Genomic DNA, 26775 nt, shown 5'->3' on the forward strand with positions numbered 1-26775 from the left:
ACCATTAACACAATCAAATGATTTCACATTAATACACATACATTTAATATATACTCTATGTGTAAATTTCCCCAATGATAAAGACTTGCTTTTTATGAGAGATTATTAACATATAATTCACATACCATACCACTCACCCATTTAAAGTATAAATTGATTATTTTTGGCATATTTACAGAGTTGCACAACCATCACCATAATCAACTTTAGAACAGTTTCATTACCCTCAAAGAATTCCCATGCCCATTGACAATCACTACTCATTTCCCAATAGCAATCACCAATCTACTTCATGTCTCCATGGATTTGCCAATTTTGATATTTCATATAAATAGAATCATATAATATTAGGCTTCTGTGACTGGCTTCTATCAATGGTGTAATATTTTCAAAATTCATCTATCTTGTAGCATGAATTAGTACTTCATTTATTTTTATTGCTGAATAATATTCCACGTGTGGATTCACCACAATTTATTCTCCAGTCATCAGTTGATGGCCTTTGCAGTTGGGACTGTTGTGAGCAGCGCTGCTGTGAGCATTCATGTAGAAGTTCTGGTTTCAGTACCTTAGTGTTTTCAGACATACACCGAGGAGTGGAATTGCTGGGTCATGTGCTAATTCTATGCTTAACGTTTTGAAGACTCGCCAAAATATATACTTCACCTTTCCTCCCTCCCAGAGACCCCATCCTCTGCCCTCCTCCCAGCACCCACATACACCTCGGCCACACTGAACCCCCTTTACTGTGTAAACAGCTCAAGGCTCTCTCACCTCTGGGCTTTGCCATGTAATTTTCTCTCTCTGGACAATTTTCATTCTTTTTTCCCTAGAAGACTCCTTAGATTCTTTAAACTTTATTAAAAAAAATAGATGTCTTCTCTGACCTGATGGATAAGGTTAGCTGTCTTTCGTACGTACCCTTATCACATCCTTTATTTCCCCTATGAAACATTTATAATACTTGCTAGTAGCTTATTTAGTTGTGTCTGACAGCTACTGTAAGTTGTCTGTGGGCAAGGACCATGTCTACCTCGGCCACAGTCTTTCTCACAGCACATGTCGCAGAGCTTTCGACACAGTAGTAATTCAGTAAATATTTCCTAAAGGAATTCATTAATGAAATATTGGATTAAGTATTTCCTGGATGAATCAATTAACACATTACTTACTATCACGGAGCTTAAACTCCAGCTTATGAGAGAAGGTTGGTATATATGGGAGCACTCACTGCACAACATAAAACAGTGGCGATCACCTGACGGTATTTGATTATGTTAACTTTGTAGAAGGCCAGATACTGCGTAGGATGGAGAAGGGTGATATTAGAGTGGGCTGCGGTGGTCAGGGAAAGGTTCCTTGAGAAGGTCAGACTTGGGGTGAATTCAGAATTCTGTGTCTGGACATGATTTATTCAGAAATGTGCAGGAGTAAGGGGGGTGGGGGCAAGCACCAGGTTTGTTACTAATGAGTTTCTATGGGACCCAGGGATCCCAGGGGTCAGGGCATTGTAGAAGAGAGGAGTCAGGAGACAATGGCAGGGACTCTGGCTGGAAATGCACGAGGTGGAAGCAGCAAACAGGAAGCAGGCTCTGGAGAAGCCACATTCAGAAGATCTAGGTAAGTGGGGAGGAAGGTCAGAAGAAGTAGTTATACTGAAATCCCCTTAAACAGGTATTAGGATTCCATATTTCTGTAGCACAACTCCTGCAGGATGATTTAGAAGTCATGTTCCTCACTGTTTTCCACTCTCAACAGTGATTCCCATCTCTAACTGTAACTGGGAATCACCAGAACTGCTAAAGGGAACTAATAAATTGTATATTTGTGGAGTACTTTATACTTTGCAAGTATCAATCATTCCAAATCTACAATTCTGTGAGGTATGGAAGATTCAGTGATGGGTGGAGTTAATGGTGGAAAAGATCAGCTATTGCCAAGGTCACAGGTCAGTAAACAATGGAGTCTGACTCCTTTGGGCTCCTGAATATTTTGCTTGGGGGCAAGTTAAACAATGTGTAAGGGACCATCCTGAGAGCTCCTTTCCGTGGAGCCAGGTTTCCTTCCCCTATATTGAGCTGTCCTAATATGAATAATAAATTTACTTAGGGATAAATTCAACCCATAACTTGAGAGGAAATCCTCACTATTTTGGTTCTAGTCTGTTCTGTCTATGGAGTAGGAATGCCAGGAGCAGAGCAGCGAGCAGGGTGCAGGAGGGGGTGGATGTGCGGTGGCAGAGGCCCCACTTGGTTGTGCACACTAGAAAAGGATTCTGGTGGCCATTGGATCAGCTCACTGCTCACCGCTCCCTGGCCTGTACCTTCTTCAGCCTCCAATATGGACTCACAGGGGCCTCAGCACCTACTCAAGTGAAGAGGAAGCCCTGCGGGAGGATCAGATTAGGGGATGTCACTGCTGTGTTCACTGTCGTGACCAGACCTTCACCAGAGTTGGGTTCCCTGTGTATGTGGCCCCACTGGCTTCATTAGAAGCTGCCTCAGGCAAGTCTCCTGTTTACCTAACAAACCAGTCACGCCTGGGATGATGTCTAGGTTTGGGCTGTGAGCAGCTGCTTCACACCTGGGCCTCTTCTCTCGTCCTTAGAGTTGACTGTTTCACTCCCTTCCACATGTCAGTGGCCCCAAGACCATTTAATTTCTCTGAATTTGGGAGTTTTCCAGCTTCTGGGAGAAATGGGCCATTTGTTTCCTAGGTGGGCCTCTCTTGCTGTGCTTTGTGCGAGCTGGTTACTCTGAACTTTTCCTCAGTGTGAATCCCATTGGCTTCATATGAACCAGAAATTCTGAAAACCCTGGCATGTCAATGGCACTCTTTCATTTCCAAGCTCTGTTACCACTGAGCATTTTTTTTAACATTTGATTTTAGTTGGCCACAGAATGTATCATGGAGAAGCTGTACCTAGGTCACTACTGTCCATTTTGGTAACCATTAGCTACGTGTGGCTGTTGATTACTTGAACCTGTCTAGTTCAAATTGAAATGAGTTGTGTGTATAAAATAGAAACTGGAATTTGAAAGAAATAGATGCATGACATATTAATTTTTAAAGTATTGATTGTATATTGAAATGAGGATATCTTGGATATATTGGCTCTGTAAAACTTTATTAAGATTATTTTTCCTGTTTCCTTTTGCGTTTTTAAACGTGTTTATAGAAAATTTAAACTTACTTATATGGCTTACATTTGTTCCTTGCATTTTATTGCTAGTGGACAGTGATGCCTTAGATTAATCATATGCTACACTTTCACTGCCCCCATGTTTCGATAGTTTAAATTTTTTTACCACTGTGTGTCGCATCCAGCGTAACACGGGCAGTGAGGGTGCGAGAAAGGGCGGCTTGGGTTAAGTTTTTAAGAAAGAAACAAACAGAGACTTAATGTAGTTAAATCTCTCCGAAGGCCAGTGGTCTCTCAGTCTCAGAGGACTGGAGCCCAGAATAAGGCCGACTGAAGGTTTTTATTGATAGGTATACAAAGAAGAAAGTAACATTGTTTCTTACTCGGTCTGTGAGACTCACACATCACAACATTAAAATGTTTATTCCAATCACCCTTTGTCTGTAAAAAGCTAAGTACAAGGTCCCATGATGTCCTACCTAAGGTATGTACCTTTTCAGAGTCAAGTCTCGCATATTGTAACAGCTCCATTGAGATAAGTGAGAGAACTGATTTTTATTGCCCCCATGACTTCTCTCACAAACAGGTGCCAGGGAAAAGCCAGAGCCGGCAACAGCTTTTCCCAGGCAGGGGGAAGGGGAGGCAAGGCTCCTTCCCAGATTTTTCTAAGGCAGCTCATTGGGGTCCCCACTTGGTCCGCTTGGCTTAGGTTGTATCTCCCGTGAGATATCTTACCCGTCTTTGGCTGCAAACCATCTTTTGGGGACCAGACAGAGAGACATAAGGTGTAAACACAAGGATGGAACAGAGTCCCAGAAAGGCACAGTCTTACAGACTCTTCTTTCCTTAAGGAAAGACACGGGGGGACAGTTGGCGAGGCTGTTGTGTGACGACAACTGTGTGTAATGTTAACTCTTTTTTTAAATGAAAATTTATTAGGGTGAGAATACTAAGTAACATTACTAAGGTTTCAAGTGTACAATTCTGTAATACATTATCTATGTATCATATATTGTGTTCAACACCCAGAGTCAGTTCTTTTTCCATCACCATATATTTGACCTCGTTTACCCTTGATAAGATAGTTCTTTTTATTATGTGTATTTCAGAAATTCTCAGAAAGATGCCCTACATGGGGCCTGATGCATGCTACTTAATGATTGCATTTCCTTCTTCAGTAAATTATGTAGCTTTCTATTGAATTTTAGGTTCTAGAATGCCTTATGTAGAGCCTGGGATTATTTGTTCCTTGAAAGTTTGAAAAATCTAGAAAGCTCCCTGGCCCAAGGGTTTTAAAAAATTGCAATATTATTTACATATGGCACAGAAATTTCAGTGCACAGCTCACTGATTTTACATCCATGTAAGCACTGCGCAGATCAAGATACAGAGCATTTACATTACCACGGAAATCTCCCTCGTGCCCTCTCCTAGTCAATGCTCACAAGTATCTTGCTATAACTAGTGTCCAGGTTTCTGACACCATTGATTAGATTTGCCAGCTCATGAACTGGATTCTTTTACTCAACATACATGTTTTTGAGATTTTATCCATGTTCTTTTTAAAATTAAAGTTTATTAGGGTGACAGTTGTTAGGAAAGTTACATAGATTTCAGGTGTACAATTCTGTAATATATCACTTATATATCACATAGTGTGTTCACCACCCAGAGTCAGTTCTCCTTCCATCACCATATATTTGATCCTTTTTACCCTAATCTACCACCTCACTGCCCCCTTATGCTCTGGTGACCACTAAACTGTTGTCTGTGTCTATGAGTTTTTGTTTCTTCATTTGTTTGTCTTGTTCCTTTGTTGTTTTCATATTTATATACCACATATCAGTGAAATCATGTGGTTCTCGACTTTTTCTGTCTGACTTACTTTCCTTAGCATAATAATCCATGTTGTTGTTTGAATCATTATAGTTCATTACTTTTCATTGCTGTGTAATGTATGATTGAAATGAATATGCCACAACTTGCTTATCCATTCTCCTGCTGATGGACCCTTGGGTTGTTTGGTTTTAGCTGTTATGACTGAAGTTTCTGTGGGAAATTCAATTACACACATCTTGGGGGACATTTGCTTTCATTTACTTTGGGTATTTCAGGAGTGAAATTTCTGAATGCCAGTGTAGGTGAATGTTAAACTTTAAGAAACTACAGTTTGTAAGTGGTTTTACTATTTTACATTCTTACCAGTGATGTATAAGAGTGTTAATTGCTCCACATACTGGCCGACATCTGATATTGTAAATGTTTCTCATTTTAGCCATTCTAGTGGATATGTAGCAGTATCTTCAAATTATAAGTTGCATTTCCTTGATGAATAATAATGTTAGGTGCATTTTCATGTGCTTATTGTTGTCTTAAGGACTTTTACCGGACATTGTTTTCTTTTTGTTTATTTCATATTTGTTGCTCTACTTTAATATTTATTTAATGGTCAATTTAGATACCTTATATATTATTCAACCAATTTTTGCAATTTGTCTTTGCTTAGAAAATGTCTCATTCAGATTTTCAAATCTATTTAAGAAATTATAGGAAGATTTAAAAATTTGCCTTTGTGACTATATCATTTTTCTTATTCCTAATATGTTATACTTAATTTTATCTTTAAAAATATTAGATTGCCTGGCAACTTTACTGTATTCTTTTATTGTTTCTATGTAACTTTATTAACCATTTCATCCCAATAAACTTTAATTTAAAAAATTAGATTGTCCCTTTTTCTGTTTGTTGTTTTTGCAAAACAAAAGCTCTGAAACTATTTAATCAATTTTACTGCTTTTATTTTTTCGAAAATTTTTATATGTGCTTTTAGATTCATCAATTGCATAGTTCAATTTATTTGAATTTTTGCTATTTTTTTCCATCCTTGTTGGCTTAACCATGTCATCACTTATTTTCATTTTTTCGCCTTTATTAGTAGAAATTAGGCATAGATTTTTCTTCTCTCTGACACGTCTCTAAGCCAGAGGCATACAGACATGTTAGATGAATTCCTTCCTCCTTTCAGGTCATGCTGATTGACTCCACTCATGAAGCAATTATGGAACGTTCTGACAGAATTCTGGAAGATGGTTGAACTGGATGCATAACCTCAGATACTTTCAGAGTTTTGCTTTATGTAAATATTTATTTTGTATTTGGTAGAGGGCAAATAAATTACTGAACTTATGAGTGTTTGATTAGAAAATATGTTTTTGAAAGTTCTGCAATCTGTATATGTGTGTATGCATTTCTATAGGGTCATACTTTAATAGAAATTATGCCTTAAATTTTTCTTAACTAAATAATTGATTAATTAATTTTTATTATTAGTTTCAGGTGTACAGAACAACATGGTGATTAGACATTTACACACTCCAACAAGTTTCCTACCCATCTGATACGTACATAGCTGTTACAATACCATTGACTATATTCCCTATATTGTAATTAACATTGTAACTCTGTACCTATTTTTTAAAATTGTAGTTGACTTTCAATATTATATTATATTAGTTTCAGGTGTACACAATAGTGATTAGGCATTTATATAATTTATGAAATGATCCCCCAAAAAGCCTACTACCCATCTGACACTATATACAAATATTACATATTATTGACTATATTTCACATACTGTATTTCACATCTTTGTGACTATTTTATGACTAGTAATTTAATACAAATTAATTTTCATTTTAAAAAGGTGATAAAATAGCAACATGAAAATGGGAAACCAAAGCATCGTCTCAGAATTCCTCCTCCTGGGCCTGCCCATTGAACCAGATCAACGAGACCTGTTCTACGCCCTGTTCCTGGCCATGTATCTTACCACCGTCCTGGGGAACCTCCTCATCATCCTGCTCATTCACTGGGACTCCCACCTCCACACGCCCATGTATTTCTTCCTCAGCAATTTGTCCTTCTCTGACCTCTGCTTCTCCTCTGTCACGATGCCCGAGTTACTGCAGAACATGCAGAGCCAAGTCCCGTCCATCCCCTACGCAGGCTGTCTGACCCAAATGTACTTCTTCATGTTTTTTGGAGACTTGGAGAGCTTCCTCCTAGTGGCCATGGCCTATGACCGCTATGTGGCCATCTGCTTCCCCCTGCACTACACCACCATCATGAGCCCCAAGCTCTGCTTCTCCCTGGTGGTGCTGTCCTGGGTGCAGACCATGTTCAATGCCTTGTTACACACTCTGCTCATGGCCAGGTTGTGTTTTTGTGCAAACAACGTGATCCCCCACTTTTTCTGTGACATGTCTGCTCTGCTGAAGCTGTCATGCTCTGACACTCGAGTTAATGAGTTGGTGATGTTTTTCATGGCAGGGCTCACTGTAGTCATCCCATTCCTACTCATCGTCACGTCTTATGCACGAATTTTGTTCTCCATCCTCAAGGTTCCTTCCTCTGGTGGTATCCGCAAGGCCTTCTCCACCTGTGGCTCCCACCTCTCTGTGGTGTCACTATTCTATGGGGTAATTATTGCTGTCTATTTATGCCCATCCGCTAACAATTCTACTGTTAAGGAGATTGTCATGTCCATGATGTACACTGTGGTGACGCCCATGCTGAACCCCTTCATCTACAGCCTGAGGAACAGAGACATGAAGGGAGCCCTGGGAAGAGTCTTTTGTAAAAAGATATTTTTTTGTTAATATGTTGGTAACACTTGAGCTTTTCACATACTTTTATTCAGTAGATGTGTTATGAGTAACATTAGACTATTATCCAGATGATTTTCCTCACCGTGGAAATGTCAGTTAGGATGACATACTATATAATTGTTCAATATGTAAAAGGGATTAATTGGAACTGCATAGTTGAACAAGGGAAAGAAGTCTTTGTGACCTCTGACTTGGCTTTCCTCTATGTCTTCCCCTGGAGATCCTGGAAAAGCATAGTTTAAGGAGAACTATTTTAAATGATCTCCAAACCTTACATTCTTAACTAATTCATTACAGGACATTATTTTTTCAATCAGAACTCTGCTGTGATTGTGCAATTTTTTTTAAAAAATGATTCTCTGTACTCTTAGGTCAGTACTAAATAAGATCCACACATTTCAACCTCCCAGCCTCTCTCTAAATGCCTCCTACATACCTACAGAAGTTTCACATACTTTATCTGTTAATCATTTCCCCCTCTGATTTAAATTTGAGTTAACTTTGTGTTTCCTGGTGTGCTATGACCTGGAATTCATTTTTTAAAATAAATTTGTTGGGGGACATTGGTTAATAAAATCATATAATAGGTTTCAAGTGTACAATTCTATATACATCATCTATATAGTGCATTGTGTGTTCACCACCCAAACACTTTTACTACAAGAGTGTATTTTGTCTTTATGTGGGTATAATGAATGCCCAGGGGCACTAAAATTTATTTCTCCAGGCATGGGGAAAGAATCTGAAGCAGGTATACAAGTTCAGAATTGAAGGATGTTTCTCACCTCTTGGTATAATAGTTTGGACTACACAAAATAACTTTATAACTATGTTTTTATTCTGGCCTCATGATAATTCTAAGGAAGTATAGAAGATATCATCACTATTTCACAGACTGGAAAATATGGTGTTCAATTACTCGCCAAGTCACACAGTGTGTCAATTGTTGAGTCTCTGTAAAATTCCAGACTGTGTGATTTTTTGCGTTTTTCCTACTTTCTTCAACTTCAACAAGAAAGGGAACAGACATTAGAAAACAAACAAACAAATAAACAAAAGTTTTAGCTACCTTTGTGGCGTGGACTAGGTATCCAGCCTTGGTCCATTTGTATCCTTAGTTGTCCCCTTTAAATGATGGCATCCAAACCCACCACTTTCATCCTTTTGTATATTCTGGTGATCTCCACATCTCTATATGAAGCCCAGACCTTTCTCCCGAGTTCCCAGCTGTTATTCTCATCTGCCCAGTGGATTTCTCCACTTGAGGGTCTATGGGCAGTTCAATCTCAACATATAGAACATTGAACTCTTATGACCGCAAGTCTGTTCTTTGTCTTTTATTCTATACCTTGGTTTGTGATGTTATCTTCCACCCTGTTACCCAAGCAGCCACCTCTATATGTACATATATTCACAAAAGTAGATTATAGTTCACATAATCTTGCATTTCACATTTTCATTTAATATTGTATTTCCTGAAATATTTTATTATTCTCCACGAGATGGTAACACTAGGTGGTATAATGGGTACATTCTGAAATCTCATGGCATAATACAACAGAGATATCAGTGGAAAAATATTTAAATGAAATCACTTTCCTCTATACTAGAAAAATCCAATTAAAAGCCAATGAAAATAGATTGGATTTTCAATAGAATTGAAAATTAGGAGGAAGAACTACAAGAAGACAACATGAAAACTCTACTGAAATACATAAAAGAATATCACAATAAATTGACATGATACAATGATGCTGGAAAGGGTGCCTCATTTTAAACAGTATTTTGAAGAGTAATTTTTAAATGATATAATCAAGCCAATTTAAATTGTGCACTTTGATGAACTTTGAAACATCAGTATTTTAACAACATCAGTTCTCAAGTACATGCAATGCAATCCAAATCAAATTCTCAATGGAATATTTTTGTGATGTAAATTTGACAAATATACCATATAAAAATAAGAAAATTTTCCAGGACAAAAGATAACATAAACAAATCTGAAAGAGAAGTGACAGACTATAGCATGTCTAACAGACACAAAATTAAAATTCAGAATATACAAAGAACTCCTACAAATGATATAAGAATAAAACAAACAATTGATAGAAAAATGTTCAAATAATATTAACAGAAAAGATGTTCAACTTCAATATTAACCAGGAAAGTAAGACCAAGCTGGAAAAACAAGAAGTGGTAAATGAATGACTACATAATGGACGAATTAATAAATGATAGTCTATGGTAAAGCAAGGATGTGGGAATAAGAGCACCGATGTACATTTCAATTATCTTGAAATATAATTTACATACAAAAAATGCATCAATTTTAAGTGCTTGACAATTATAGGCATCCATGTAATCTCAACTCCAATCAATATCTAGAATATTCCATCACCTCACTGTTCACTGTGACCCCCTGCAATCAATCTCCCATTTTCTACCACTGACCTGATTTCTATCGGCCAGATTTCTATCACTATTGGTTAGATTTGCCTGATTTTGAAATTCATATAAATGGAATCATTTAGTATGTTTTCTTCTGTATCTGGTGTCTTTAGCACAGCAAAAAGTTTTGAGGATTTAGGTATAAAACTGTGTATCAGTAGTTTGTTTCTTTTTATTATGAGTAGTATTCCATTGTGCAAATACAGCACAATTGGTTCATTCCTTCACCTTTTGATAGATATTTGAGTTGTATCTAGCTTTGAAGTTTATGAATTGTTGAAAAATATTATCCATTCCCCCACTGACTTACCTGGGTACCTTTGTGTAAAGTCAGTTGACCATGTATGGGTGCCTCTATTTCTGCATTCCCTATTCTGTTCCATTGACCTATATGGTTCCTACTTGACCTATTTCTACTCAAATTTCCCATCATTCTATCTGTATCATATCAATTTTTCTTCACGTCTTCATATAGCTATAGGGTCTTTTCTAACCTGACCTGATCCTAAAGGGATATTTTTATCCCCTTTATTATAGGAATGAAATTTTATTTTTTTAATGCTATTTGCTTAAATTCAACTTTCTATTAAATGATTAAACATGGTGTTTGCATTCATTATCATATTTGTCTTACTTTATTATTAGTTGTGTTAAAGAAACTTCTTCCCACCATTATTTTACCATTTGAGTTTTGTGTGTGTATGTGTTCTTTATTTTGGTTAATTCCTTTGTTGGGTTATATCTTCCAGTCATTTTAAAAATAAGAATGTTACATGAATGTAATAATTATTGAATTTTCACAAATTAGAATTTCCATTTGTATGTTTGTTTACGTATGAAGGACAGCTTGGCTAGATATAGAATTTTGTGGACATCTGTTTTCACACTGAAAACCCATTTTCCAAAACAGCTGTGGAAAAATCTGATGTAAGGCCGACTACTCCTCTTCTTTCCACCCCTTATAAAGCCATCTTCTACCCTAACCCCGAACTTGTAGTATTATTTTCCAACATGAAGTTTAATAACTTCATCAGATTTTGTTTTTGTATCAGATGATTTTTGTTACAATTTTTGAATAACATAGCAAATCCCTTTTGATTTATAAATCTGTATCTTTTTCCATTTCAAGAGAGTTATCTACTATTATATCTTGGAACATTATTATTGTTCCATTTTTTTTCTGATCTCTACTTTAGTAAGACCAATAATTTTAGTACCAGATATGAAATTTATGCACTACAATCTGTCTACACAAAATGAATATTTTTATTTTCTACAACTTAGAGAAAAAAATTTACAATATTGTGGTTCCATAAATATTCAGTGCCAAAACAAGATGTGTACTTGATCTCATAGATTGAAACAAATGGAACCTTATGTCATTAAACCTGTGATATTCTAAACAAAAGTTACAAGCTTGATTTCAAATTAGTTTGTCTTTCTTATACTCTATCAAGGGCTCAAATCTTTCCACATTTTATTTGTTTATATTTATATCATATATCAACTTCTTTCCCTCCCTCACTGCCTCTCTTCTGCTCTTGTTTATTCTTTCTCTCTCTTCTCCTTCTTTATGTAAATAGATGAGTCATTTGAGATTATTTTCAGACATTAAACACTTAGCCACTAAATCCAGCCTTCAGAATCTTCTAGAAACAAGAACATTCTCATACATAACTATACCATTATCACAACCAAGTGATTTCACATTAATACATATATATTTAATATATAATCTATACATAAATTTCCCTAATGATGAATACTTGCTTTTTATGACAGATTGTTAACATATAATTCATCTACCATATCACTCACCATTTAATTTATAAATTAAATATTTTTTGTATATTTACAGAGTTGCACAACCATCACCATAATCAACTTTAGAACAGTTTCATTACCCCCAAAGAAATCCCATGCCCATTAATAATCACTGCACACTCCCTAACAATCACCAATCTATTTCATGTCTCTATGGATTTGCAAATTTTGATATTTCATATACAAAGAATCAAATAACATTTGGCTTCTGGTACTGGCTTCTATCAACTGGCAAAATGTTTTCAAAATTCATCCATCTCATACATGAATCAGTACTTTATTTGCTTTTATTGCTGAATAATATTCCACGTGTGGATTCACCACAATTTATTCTCCAGTCATCAGTTGATGGCTGTTTGCAGTTGGGGCTGTTGTGAGCAGCGCTGCTGTGAGCATTCATGTAGAAGTTCTGGTTTCAGTACCTTAGTGTTTTCAGACATACACCGAGGAGTGGAATTGCTGGGTCATGTGCTAATTCTATGCTTAACGTTTTGAAGACTCGCCAAAATATATATTTCACCTTTCCTCCCTTCCAGAGACCCCCATCCTCTGCCCTCCTCCCAGCACCCACATACACCTCAGCCACACTGAACCGCCTCTACTGTGTAAACAGCTCAAGGCTCTCTCACCTCTGGGCTTTGCCATGTACTTTTCTCTCTCTGGACAATTTTCATTCTCTTTTCCTAGAAGACTCCTTAGATTCCTTAAACTTTATTAAAAAAATAGATGTCTTCCATGACCTGCTGGATAAGGTTAGCTGTCTTTCGTACGTACCCTTATCACATCCTGTATTTGCCCTATGAAACATTTATAATACTTGGTAGTAGCCTATTTAGTTGTGTCTGACAGCTACTGTAAGTTGTCTGTGGGCAGGGAGCATGTCTACCTTGGCCACAGTTTTTCTCACAGCACATGTCGCAGAGCTTTCGATACATTAGTAATTCAGTAAATATTTCCTAAAGGAATTCATTAATGAAATATTGGATTAAGTATTTCCTGGATGAATCAATTAACACATCACTTACTATCACAGAGCTTAAACTCCAGCTGATGAGAGAAGGTTGGTATATATGGAAGCACTCACTGCACAACATAAAACAGTGGTGATCACCTGATGGTATTTGATTATGGTAACTTTGTAGAAGGCCAGATACTGCGTAGGATGGAGAAGGGTGATATTAGAGTGGGCTGCGGTGGTCAGGGAAAGGTTCCTTGAGAAGGTCAGACTTGGGGTGAATTCAGAATTCTGTGTCTGGACATGATTTATTCAGAAATGTGCAGGAGTAAGGCGGGAGGAGGGGCAAGCACCAGGTTTGTTACTAATGAGTTTCTATGGGACCCAGGGATCCCAGGGGTCAGGGCATTGTAGAAGAGAGGAGTCAGGAGACAATGGCAGGGACTCTGGCTGGAAATGCACGAGGTGGAAGCAGCAAACAGGAAGCAGGCTCTGGAGAAGCCACATTCAGAAGACCTAGGTAAGTGGGGAGGAAGGTCAGAAGAAGTAGTTATACTGAAATCCCCTTAAACAGATAATAGGATTCCATATTTCTGTAGCACAACTCCTGCAGGATGATTTAGAAGTCATGTTCCTCACTGTTTTCCACTCTCAACAGTGATTCCCATCTCTAACTGTAACTGGGAATCAGCAGAACTGCTAAAGGGAACTAATAAATTGTATATTTGTGGAGTACTTTATACTTTGCAAGTATCAATCATTCCAAATCTACAATTCTGTGAGGTATGGAAGATTGAGTGATGGGTGGAGTTAATGGTGGAAAAGATCAGCTATTGCAAGATCACAGGCCAGTAAACAATGGAGTCTGACTCCTCTGGGCTCCTGAATATTTTGCTTGGGGGCAAGTTAAACAATGTGTAAGGGACCATCCTGAGAGCTCCTTTCCGTGGAGCCAGGTTTCCTTCCCCTACATTGAGCTGTCCTAATATGAATAATAACTTTACTTAGGGATAAATTCAACCCATAACTTGAGAGGAAATCCTCACTATTTTGGTTCCAGTTTGTTCTGTCTATGGAGTAGGAATGCCAGGAGCAGAGCAGCGAGCAGGGTGCAGGAGTGGGTGGATGTGCGGTGGCAGAGGCCCCACTTGGTTGTGCACACTAGAAAAGGTGTCTGGGGGCCATTGGATCAGCTCACTGCTCACCGCTCCCTGGCCTGTACCTTCTTCAGCCTCCAATGATGGACTCACAGGGGCCTCAGCACCTACACAAGTGGAAGAGGAAGCCCTGTGGGAGGATCAGATTAGGGGACGTCACTGCTGTGAATACTGTCGTGACCAGACCTTCACCAGAGTTGGGTTCCCTGTGTATGTGGCCCCACTGGCTTCATTAGAAGCTGCCTCAGGCAAGTCTCCTGTTTACCTAACAAACCAGTCCTGCCTGGGATGATGTCTAGGTTTGGGCTGTGAGCAGCTGCTTCACACCTGGGACTCTTCTCTCGTTCTTGGAGTTGACTGTTTCACTCCCTTCCACCCTTCAGTGGGCCAAGACCATTTCATTTCTCTGAATTTGGGAGTTTTCCACCTTCTGGGAGAAATGGGCCATTTATTTCTTGGGTGGGCCTCTCTGTTGCTGTGCTTTGTGCGAGCTGGTTACTCTGAACTTTTCCTCAATGTGAATCCCATTGGCTTAATCTGAACCAGAAATTCTCAAAACTCTGGCATGTCAATGGCACTCTTTCATTTCCCAGCCCTGCTACCACTGAGTATTTTTTTAACATTTGATTTTAGTTGGCTACAGAATATATCATGAAAAAGCTATACTTAGGTCACTACTGTCCATTTTGGTAGCCATTAGCTACGTGTGGCTGTTGATTACTTGAACCTGCCTAGTTCAAATTGAAATGTGTTGTGTGTATAAAATAGACACTGGAATTTGAATTTGAAAGAAATAGATGCATGACATATTAATTTTTAAAATATTGATTGTATATTGAAATGAGAATATCTTGGATATATTGGCTCTGTAAAACTTTATTAAGATTATTTTTTCCTGTTTCCTTTTGTGTTTTTAAATGTGTTTATAAAATTCAATTACACACATCTTGCGGGACATTTGCTTTCATTTACTTTGGGTATTTCAGGAGTGAAATTTCTGAATACCAGTGTAGGTGAATGTTAAACTTTAAGAAACTACAGTTTGTAAGTGGTTTTACTATTTTACATTCTTACCAGTGATGTATAAGAGTGTTAATTGCTCCACATACTGGCCGACATCTGATATTGTAAATGTTTCTCATTTTAGCCATTCTAGTGGATATGTAGTAGTATCTTCAGATTATAAGTTGCATTTCCCTGATGAATAACAATGTTAGGTGCATTTTCATATGCTCATTATTGTCCTAAGGACTTTACTGGAGATTGTTTTCTTTCTGTTTATTTCATATTTGTTGCTTGTGACGGGCCAGCCGTCACGAGTCGATGGGTTCCCGAATGGGGGAGTGGGAATGAATAAAAGACACTCTCACATATGATGGCGATCGCGGAACTTCAGTGATCCTGAAGACACTAAGTTTATTTTACTGCTCCCATATAAGCAGTTTGAGCACGTGCAAGTATGTATTAACATAACAAATGTAAACTCTTTAGCTTTCACATAGAGGATACAAAATTCACCGAAACTCACAAGTAATTATCTTATCAATTGCCCTGATAGGCATCAGCCTTCTGTGTCTGGGAACGGGCCGCTCCCACCAAATTCCTCAGCAGCTTACAAGCTCAAGCTCCCCTCAGGTGCAGGCAGAGACAATTGCCTCAGGGGGAGGAAACAGGTAGCATAAACCGAGCCATTCTGCAAAGCTCAGAGTTTCCTGTTTATTTCATATTTGTTGCTCTACTTTAATATTTATTTAATGGTCGATTTAGCTACCTTATATATTATTCAGCCGATTTTTGCAATTTGTCTTTGCTTAGAAAATGTCTCATTCAGATTGTCAAACATATTTGAGAAATTATAGGAAGATTTAAAAATTTGCCTTTATCACTATATCGTTTTTCTTATTCCTAATGTGTTATAGTTAATTTTATCTTTTAAAACATTAGATTGCCTGGCAATGTTACTGTATTCTTTTATTGTTTCTATGTTACTTTATTAACCATTTCATCCCAATAAATTTTAATTTAAAAAATTAGATTGTCCCGTTTGTCTATTTGTTGATCTTTGCAAAACAAAAGTCAGAAATTATTTAATCAATTTTACTGGTTTTATTTTTTATATGTGCTTTTAGATTCATCAATTGCATAATTCTTTTTATTTGAATTTTTGCCACTTTCTTTTTATCCTTGTCGGCTTAACCGTGTCATCACTTATTTTCATTTTTTCTACTTTATTAGTAGAAATTAGGCATAGATTTTTCTTCTCTCTGACACGTCTCTAAGCCAGAGGCATACAGACATGTTAGATGAATTCCTTCCTCCTTTCAGGTCATGTTGATAGACTCCACTCATGAAGCAATTATGGAACTTTCTTATAGAATTCTGGAAGATGGTTGAATGGTTGCATAACCTCAGATACTTTCAGAGTTTTGCTTTATGTAAATATTTATTTTTGTATTTGGTAGAGGACAAATAAAATATTGAACTCATGAGTGTTTGATTAGAAAATACCTTTGAAAGTTCTGCAATCTGTATATGTGTGTATGCATAGCTATAGGTTCATACTTAAATAGAAATTATGCTTTAAATTTTTCTCAACTAAATAATTCATTAATTGATTTTTTATTAGTTTCAGGTGTACAGAAAAACATGGTGATTAGATATTTACACACTCCAACAAGTTTCCTACCCATCTGACACTATATACAAATATTACACATTATTGACTGTTTTTCCCATACTGTATTTCACATCTTCGTGACTATTTTGAGACTAGCAATTTAATACAAATTATTTTTCATTTTAAAAAGGTGATAAAACAACAACCTGAAAATGGAAAACCAAAGCATCGTCTCAGAATTCCTCCTCCTGGGCCTGCCCATTGAACCAGATCAACGAGACCTGTTCTACGCCCTGTTCCTGGCCATGTATCTTACCACCATCCTGGGGAACCTCCTCATCATCCTGCTCATTCACTTGGACTCCCACCTCCACACGCCCATGTATTTCTTCCTCAGCAATTTGTCCTTCTCTGACCTCTGCTTCTCCTCTGTCACAATGCCCGAGTTACTGCAGAACATGCAGAGCCAAGTCCCGTCCATCCCCTACGCAGGCTGTCTGACCCAAATGTACTTCTTCATGTTTTTTGGAGAGTTGGAGAGCTTCCTCCTAGTGGCCATGGCCTATGACCGCTATGTGGCCATCTGCTTCCCCCTGCACTACACCACCATCATGAGCCCCAAGCTCTGCTTCTCTCTGGTGGTGCTGTCCTGGGTGCAGACCATGTTCAATGCCTTGTTACACACTCTGCTCATGGCCAGGTTGTGTTTTTGTGCAGACAACGTGATCCCCCACTTTTTCTGTGACATGTCTGCTCTGCTGAAGCTGTCATGCTCTGACACTCGAATTAATGAGTTGGTGATATTTACCATCGGAGGGCTCACTGTAGTCATCCCATTCCTCCTCATCATCATGTCTTATGCACGAATTTTGTTCTCCATCCTCAAGGTTCCTTCCTCTGGTGGTATCCGCAAGGCCTTCTCCACCTGTGGCTCCCACCTCTCTGTGGTGTCACTATTCTATGGGATAATTATTGCTCTCTATTTATGCCCATCAGCTAACAATTCTACTGTAAAGGAGACTGTCATGTCCATGATGTACACTGTGGTGACGCCCATGCTGAACCCCTTCATCTACAGCCTGAGGAACAGAGACATGAAGGGAGCCCTGGGCAGAGTCTTTTGTAAAAAGATGTTTTTTTGTTAATATGTTGGTAACACTTGTGGTTTTCACATATTTTTATTCAGTAGATGTGTTATGAGTAATATCAGACTATTTTCCAGATATATTTCCTCACCTTGGAAACGTCAGTTAAGATGACATACTGTATAATTGTTCAATATGTAAAAGGGATGAATTGGAACTGCACAGTTGAACAAGGGAAAGAAGTCTTTGTGACCTCTGACTTGGCTTTCCTCTATGTCTTCCCTTGGAGATCCTGGAAAAGCATAGTTTAAGGAGAACTATTTTAAATGATCTCCAAACCTTACATTCTTAACTAATTCATTACAGGATATTATTTTTTTCAATCGGAACACTGTTGTGTTTGTGCTATCTTTTTTAATTTTTTATAATTTATTTTTAAGATTTATTGGGGTGACAATTGTTAGTAAAATTACATAGATTTCAGGTGTACAATTCTGTATTACATCATCTATAAATCCCATTGTGTGTTCACCACCCAGAGTCAGTTCTCCTTCCATCACCATATATTTGATCCCTCTTACCCTCCTCTTCCACCCCCCACCCCCCTTACCCTGTGGTATGTGCTATCTTTTTTTAAAAATGATTCTCTGTAGTCTTAGGTCAGTGCTAACTAAGATCCACACATTTCAACCTCCCAGCCTCTCTCTAAATGCCTCCTACATACCTACAGGTGTTTCACATACTTTATCTGTTAAACATTTCCCCCCGCTGATTTAAATTTGTGTTAACTTTGTATTTCCTGATGTGTTATGACCTGGAATTCATTTTTTTAAATTAAATTTGTTGGAATGACATTGGTTAATAAAATCATATAATAGGTTTCAAGTGTACAATTCTATATACATCATCTATATATTGCATTGTGTATTCACCACCCAAACACTTTTACTACAAGAGTGTATTTTGTCTTTATATGGCTATAATGAATACCCAGGGGCACTAAAATTTATTTCACCATGCGTTGGGAGAGAATCTGAAGCAGGTATACAAGTTCAGAGTTGAAGGATGCTTCTCTTCTCTTGGTATAATAGTTTGGACTTCAGAAAAGAACTTCATAACTATGTTTTTATTCTAGCCTGATGGTAATTCTAAGGAACTATAGAAGAAATTATCACTATTTCACAGACTGAAAAATATGGTGTTCAATTACTTGCCAAGTCACACAGTTGGGTAAATTGTTGAGTGTATGTAAGATTCCAGACTATATGATTTTACAGGTCCTTATTTCTTTAACTTCAACAAAAACTGGACCAGCCATTGAAAAACTAACAAACAAACAAAGGAAACTCTTGGCTCCATTTGTGAAATCTCTCTGTTTCCAACCTTGATCTGTTTGTATCTTTTCCAAAACAGCTGTGGAAAAATCTGAGGTAAGGCTGACTGCTCCTTCTTCTCTCCACCTCTTATATAACCATCTTCTCCGCTACCCCTGAAATTTATAGTATTATTTTTCAAACATGAAGTTTAATAACTTCATCAGATTTTGATTTTGTATCAGCTGATTTTTTGTTACATTTTTTAAAATAACACAGCAAATCCTTTTTGATTTATAAATCTGTGTCTTTTTCCATTTCAAGAGAGTTATCTACTATTATATCTTGGAACATTATTATTGTTCCATTTTTTCATTCTCTACTTTAGTAAGACTAATAATTTTTGTACCAGATATGAAATTTATACACTCAAATCTACCTACACAAAAATGATAACTTTATTTTGTACAACTTAGAAAGAAAAGCAGAATTTATAATATTGTGGTTCCATAAATATTCAGTGCCAAAACAAGGTATGTACTTGATCTCACAGATTGAAACAAATGGAATCTTATGTCATTAAACCTGTGATATTCAAGACAAAAGTTACAAGCTTGATTTCAAATTAGTTTGTCTTTCTTACACTCCATCAAGGGCTCAAATCTTTCCACATTTCATTTGTTCATGTATATATCATATATCAACCTCTTTCCCTCCTTCACGGCCTCTCTTCTGCTCTTGTTTATTCTTTCTCAAGTTTCTTCTCCTTCTCCTTTTTGTAAATGGATGAGCCATTTGAAATAATTTTCATACATCAAGACACTTAGCCACTAAATCCAATCAGAATCTCCTAGAAACAAGAACATTCTCATACATAACTATACCATTATCACAACGAAGTAATTTCACATTAATACACATATATTTAATATATACTCTATATGTAAATTCACCCAATGATAAAGACTTGCTTTTTATGAGATACTGTTAAGGTATAATTTGCATACCATACCACTCACCTATTTAAAGTATAAATTAAGTATTTTTTGTATATATACAGATTTGCACAACCATCACCATAATAAACTTTAGAACAGTTTCATTACCTTCAAAGAAATCCCATGCCCATTGACAATCATTACTCATTTCCCCCAAGCAATCACCTATCTATTCCATGTCTCTATAGATATGCCGATTTTAATATTTCACAAAAATAGAATAATATAATATTTGGCTTCTGTGACTGGCTTCTATCAACTGGCATAATGTTTTCAAAATGTATCAGTACTTCATTTATTTTTATTGCTGAATAATATTCCATGTGTGGATTCACCACAATTTATTCTCCAGTCATCAGTTGATGGCTGTTTGCAGTTGGGGCTGTTGTGAGCAGCGCTGCTGTGAGCATTCATGTAGAAGTTCTGGTTTCAGTACCTTAGTGTTTTAAGACATACACGAGGAGTGGAATTGCTGGGTCATGTGCTAATTCTATGCTTAACTTTTTGAGGCATCACCAAACTATATCCTTCACATTTCCCCCTCCCAGAGACCCCCATCCTCTGCCCTCCTCTCAGCACCCACGTACACCTCAGCCACACAGAACCCCCTTTACTGTGTAAACAACTCAAGGTTCTCTCACGTCTGGGCTTTGCCATGTACTTTTCTCTCTCTGGACAATTTTCATTCTTTTTTTCTAGAAGACACCTTAGATTCTTTAAACTTTCTTAAAAAAATAGATGTCTTCTCTGACCTCCTGGATAAGGTTAGTTGTCTTTAATACGTACTTTTATTACATCCTGTATTTCCCCTATGAAACATTTATAATACTTGGTTGTAGCTTATTTAGTTGTGTCTGACAGCTACTGTAAGTTGTCTGAGGGCAGGGACCATGTCTACCTCGGCTGCAGAGTTTCCCACATCACATGGCTGACTCCCTTGCACAGGATCGTTACTCAGTACATATTTCTTGAAGGAATGCTTTAATGAACTAATGGACTAAGTATTTCCTGCATGAGTCAATTAACACATTACTTGCTATCATGGAGCTCAAACTTCAGCTAAGAAGAGAAGGTTGGTATATATGGGAGCACTCACTGCCCAACATAAAACAGTGGTGATCACCTGACAGTATTTGATTATGCTAACTTTCCAGAAGGCCAGTGTCATGCAAGGTGTCATGCGGGTTCTCTGGTCCCGCTCCCCATATGAGAACGCAGGACATGGTGAGGCCAAAAAGAACACCCACGGAACCACAGATAGGGGAGTCATACCACTATATTCTCGCTGGCAGCTGGGTTGGAGACACAGGAAGCAGGAGCCACACTATCTGCAACCTGCCGTCCACTTCTCTCTGCCAACCAACCTCACTTGCTAACTGCAATCTGCTCTCGCTAGCTCAGCTACCATCTTCTTGCTAGCCCCCATTTGCTGCTAGCTTAGCCACGACAGTTCTATCAGTGGCTTATGGCTAACCTGTAACAGCTGATGGCCTTCTAGTCACAGCTGATGACTATCTACTACCTGAGCCAGCACCTTCCATTGTGAGGCTGAGATTTGGAAACTGCTCTCTAGGGCTCCCTCCCCACAGCCAGATACTGCATAGGATAAGAAGGGTGATATTAGAGTGGTCTGCGGTGGTCAGTGGAAGGTTCCTACCAAGGTCAGACTTGGGGTAAATCCAGAATTCTATATCTGGACATGATTTATTCAGAAATGTGCAGGAGTAACGTGGGGTGGGGGCAAGCACCAGGTTTGTTACTAATGAGTTTCTATGGGACCCAGGGACCCCAGGGGTCAGGGCATTGTAGAAGAGAGGAGTCAGAAGACAATGGCAGGGACTCTGGCTGGAAATGCACGAGGTGGAAGCAGCAAACAGGAAGCAGGCTCTGGAGCCACATTCAGACAAGTTAGGTAAGTGGGGAGGGAGTTCAGAAGAAGTAGTTATACTAAAATCCCCTTTAACAGATGTTAGGATTCCATAATTCTGTAGCGCAACTCCTGCAGGATGATTTAGATGTCATCTTCCTCACTGTTTTCCAATCTCAACAGTGATTCCCATCTCTAAAAGTAATTGGGAATCGCAACTTGTTAATGGAAATTAATAAATTGTATATTTTATACTTTGCAAGTATCAATCATTCCAAACCTACAATTCTGTGAGGTATGGAAGATTCAGTGATGGTGGAGTGTAATGTTGTAAAAGTTCAGCTATTTACCAAGGTCACAGGCCAGTAAACAATGGAGTCTGACTCCTCTTTGCTCCTGAATATTGTGTTTGGGGGCAAGTTAAACAGTGTGTAAGAGAGCATCCTGAGAGCTCCTTTCTGAGAAGTCAGTCTCAATATTAATAATGACATTACCTAGGGATAAATTCAACGCGTAATGTGACAGGAAATCCTCACAATTCTGGTTCCAGTCTGTTCTTTTTGGGCCAGTAGCTTCTTCCTTCCCACAGGCTCCATACCTTCTCTACTAGCCCCAAGGTGGTGTTGTCATCGAGAGGGGGAGACGATAAGGGTAGAGATATTTGGGAAATTATTGTATCCTCATCAGAGAACTTAAACATGATAATAGTAAGTCTTGCTAATGCCACACTGTCTCACTGTATAGCAAGTTTTACATGGATTGTTCCGTTTTTCCTCCTCCCTTGTCATGATAAATTAGATACTTTCATTTCTGTTAAGCAGATGAGAGAATTCATTGTAGGGGAGGTTAAGATCCTCAGCCAAGGTCATGAAGCTGGTACGATGCAGTAAGGTAATCCCAGGAGCTGGCTCCAGGGACCTAGCACTTAAATACTGTGTATGCCAGCCTGGGTTCACCCATTCTCAGCTGCTTCCTGGCATCCCCCAGAATGTTCATCTGAGTTCTATTCCCTTCTAAGTCTTACTTCCCTGCCTAAGGTCCCCTGGGTCAATGAAGTCTTCAAAGGGAAAGAGATAAGACTCCTACGTGGGTGGAGGTTGTGCTAATCTAGGTGACAAAGAAATCAAAGTGAGAGAGCCATGTTCCCAGTAGTTCCAGTGTCACAAAGTGGATTCAAACTTTGGAGGGTGGGGTTTAGTGCCTATAGATGGTGAGAACTTCACTGCCTTCAGGAAGTCAGCCCTTCATGTCTTTCTGAGTCTGAGCAGCCCCTGTGGGTCTAAACTGTCCCCAGGCTAGTGGGTGATAAGTGGGGTAGGTAGACAAATATGGGCTTTCTATGGAGTAGGAATGCCAGGAGCAGAGCAGCGAGCAGGGGCAGGAGTGGGTGGACGTGTGGTGGCAGAGGCCCCACTTGGTTGTGCACACTAGAAAAGGATTCTGGGGGCCATTGGATCAGCTCACTGCTCACTGCTCCCTGGCCTGTACCTTCTTCAGCCTCCAATATGGACTCACAGGGGCCTCAGCACCTACACAAGTGAAGAGGAAGCCCTGCGGGGAGGATCAGATTAGGGGACGTCACTGCTGTGTTTACTGTCATGACTAGACCTTCACCAGAGTTGGGTTCCCTGTGTATGTGGCCCCACTGGCTTCATTAGAAGCTGCCTCAGGCAAGTCTCCTGTTTACCTAACAAACCAGTCCTGCCTGGGATGATGTCTAGGTTTGGGCTGTGAGCAGCTGCTTCACACCTGGGACTCTTCTCTAGTCTCAGAGTTGACTGTTTCACTCCCTTCCACCCTTCAGTGGCCCCGAGACCCATTTCATTTCTCTGAATTTGGGAGTTTTCCAGCTTCTGGGAGAAATGGGCCATTTATTTCCTAGGTGGGCCTCTCTGTTGCTGTGAGTTGTGTGTGTTGGTTACTCTGACCTTTTCCTCAAACTGATTCCCATTGGCTTAATATGATGAAGAAATTCTCAAAACTCTGGCATGCTAATAGCACTATGTTTCATTTCCCAGCCCTGCTACCACTGAGCATTTTTTTAACATTTGATTGTAGTTGACCACAGAATATATCATGGAGAAGCTGTACTTTAAATCAGTACTGTCCATTTTGGTAGCCATTAGCTATATGCGGCTGTTGATTACTTGAACATGGCCAGTTCAAAAAGACATGTGCTGCATGTGTAAAATAGAGTTTGGAATTTGAGGAAAACAGGTGCATGACATATTAATTTTTTAAATATTGATTGTATATTGAAATGAGGATATCTTGGATATATTGGCTCTGTAAAAGGTTAGTAAGATTAATTAATACCTGTTTCTTTTTGTATTTTTAAATATGTTATTGAAAATTTAAAATTACGTATTAGGCTCACAATGTGGCTTGCATTTTATTGCCAATGTACAGTGATGTTTTAGATTAATCAATATGCTTCATTTTGATTGCCCCCAAATTTTGATAGTTTAAATGCTTTACCAATAGGTGTAATGTTGACTCTTGATAAAAGAGATCATTCTCTGATGTATTTCTCAAAATTCTCAGAAAGATGCCCTAAGTGGGGCCCAAAACACCCCACTTAATGATTGTGTTTCTTTCTCCAGTCAATTATGTAGCTTAGTATTGAATTTTAGGTTCTAGATTGCCTTATGCAGAGCCTGGGGATTATTTGTCCCTTGTAAGTTTGAAAAATCTAGAAAGCTTCCTGGCCCAAGGTTTTTAAAAATTGCAATATAATTTACACGTGGCACAGAAATGTAAGTGTTCAGCTGACTGAGTTTTTCTTCTGTAAGCACCTGCACAGATCAAGATACAGAGCATTTACATTATGACAGAAATCTCCCTCGTGCCCTCTCCTAGTCAACATCCATGAGGGTCTAAGGTAACCACTATCCTGGTTCTGTCACCATAGGTTAGATTTTCCAGCTCATAAACTGGATTCTTTTACTGAACATTCATGTTTTTGAGATTTTAGCCATGTTGTTGTTTGGATCATTATAATTCATTATTTTTCATTGCTCTGTAGTGTGTCAGTGAAATGAATATGCCAGATCTTGCTTAGCCATTCTCTTGCCAATGGATGTTTGGGTTGTTTGTTTTCAGCTGTTATGACTGAAGCTACTGTTGGAAATTCTATTACATGTGTTTTTGGGGACATTTGTTTTCATTTATTTTGGGTATTTCAGGAGTGAAATTTCTGAATGATAGTGTAGGTGAATTTTAAACTTCAAGAAACTACAAACAGTTTGTAAAGTGGTTTTACTGTTTTACATTCTTACCAGTGATGTATGAGAGTGTTAATTGTTATACATCCTGGCTGACGTGATATTGTAAATGTTTCTTATTTTAGCCATTCTAGTGGATATGTAGTAGTAGCTTCAGATTTTTAATTTTCATTTCCCTGATGAATAATATTGTTAGGTGCATTTTTATATGCTTATTGTTGTCCTAAGGACTTTTACAGAACACTGTTTTCTTTCTATTTATTTCATTTTTTTGCTGTTCTTTAATAGTTATTTTAATGGTCTATTTAGATACGTTATATGTTATTGAGCCAATTTCTGCAATTTGTCTTTGCTTAGAATTTGTCTCATTTAGATTTTCAAACATATTTGAGAAATTTTAGGAAGATTTAAAATTTGCCTTTGTGTCTATTTTGTTTTTCTTATTCCTAATATCTTACAGTGATTTATATCTTTAAAAACATCAGATTGGCCGGCAACTTTACTATATTTCTTTTATTGTTTAATGTAATTTCATTAATTATTTAACACCACTAAACTTTAATTAAAGGAAATTAGATTGTCCAGTTATGTTTACTTTATTGATCTTTGGAAAACAAAAGCGCTGATATTATTTGATCCATTTTACTGCTTTTATGTTTTACAATTTGTTAATATAGGCTTTTGCTTTATAAATTGCATAAGTCTATTTATTTGAATATTTGCCACTCTTTTTCAGCCCTTTTCAGCTTAAGACTGTCATCATTTATTTTCATTTTTCTCTAGTTTATTAGTAGAAACTAGGTATAGATTTTTCTTCTCTCTGACACGTCTCTCAGTCAGAGGCATACAGAAGTGTTAGACTACTTCCTTCCTCCTTTCAGGTCATGTGATTGACTCCACTCATGAAGCAATTATGGAACATTCTGATAGAATTCTGGAAGATGGTTTAATTGGATGCATAACCTCAGATGCTTTCAGAGTTTTGCTTTATGTAAATATTTATGTTTATATTTGGTAGAAGACAAATACAGTACTGAACTTATGAGTGCTTGATTAGAAAACATCTTTTTGAAAGTCCTGCAATTCATATTTGTGTGTATGCATATATATAAGTTCATACTTTAACACAAATTATTACTTTAAAAATTTTAAAAGTCATTAATTAACTATTTTTTCTTATTAATTTCAGGTGTACAGAACAACATAGTGATTAGACATCTACACACTCCAACAAGTTTCCTACCCATCCGATGCCACACATAGCTGTTACAATACCATTGACTATATTTCCTATGCTTTTTTTACATTGTAACTATGTAGCCGTTTTTTAAATTAAAGTTGACTTTCAATATTGTATTACTTTAGTTTCAGGTGTACACAGTAGTGATTAGGCTTTTACATAATTTATGAAGTGATTCCCCAAAAAGCCTAGTACCCAACTGACACTATGTATAAATATTATAACATTATTGATTAT

General features: G+C 37.8%; 2 protein-coding genes across 2 annotated transcripts; both read left to right on the forward strand.

Annotated features, from left to right (window-relative positions):
• The first annotated feature begins 6862 nt into the window (after positions 1-6862).
• LOC141568892 (olfactory receptor-like protein DTMT) lies at positions 6863-7801 on the forward strand. The gene has a single exon (XM_074320010.1). The coding sequence runs from the start codon at positions 6863-6865 to the stop codon at positions 7799-7801; it is 939 nt and encodes a 312-aa protein (XP_074176111.1).
• Positions 7802-17023: 9222 nt separating this feature from the next.
• Positions 17024-17956, forward strand: LOC141568968 (olfactory receptor-like protein DTMT). Its single transcript, XM_074320414.1, has one exon. The coding sequence runs from the start codon at positions 17024-17026 to the stop codon at positions 17954-17956; it is 933 nt and encodes a 310-aa protein (XP_074176515.1).
• The last annotated feature ends 8819 nt before the right edge of the window (positions 17957-26775 follow it).

The sequence above is a fragment of the Rhinolophus sinicus genome, linkage group LG15, assembly GCF_036562045.2.
Source record: "Rhinolophus sinicus isolate RSC01 linkage group LG15, ASM3656204v1, whole genome shotgun sequence".
Taxonomy (NCBI): Eukaryota; Metazoa; Chordata; class Mammalia; order Chiroptera; family Rhinolophidae; genus Rhinolophus; species Rhinolophus sinicus.

Bases quoted from the DNA above. Each gene is read 5' to 3' on its own strand.
- LOC141568892 (XM_074320010.1), top strand. From the start codon at position 6,863: ATGAAAATGGGAAACCAAAGCATCGTCTCAGAATTCCTCCTCCTGGGC.
- LOC141568968 (XM_074320414.1), top strand. From the start codon at position 17,024: ATGGAAAACCAAAGCATCGTCTCAGAATTCCTCCTCCTGGGCCTGCCC.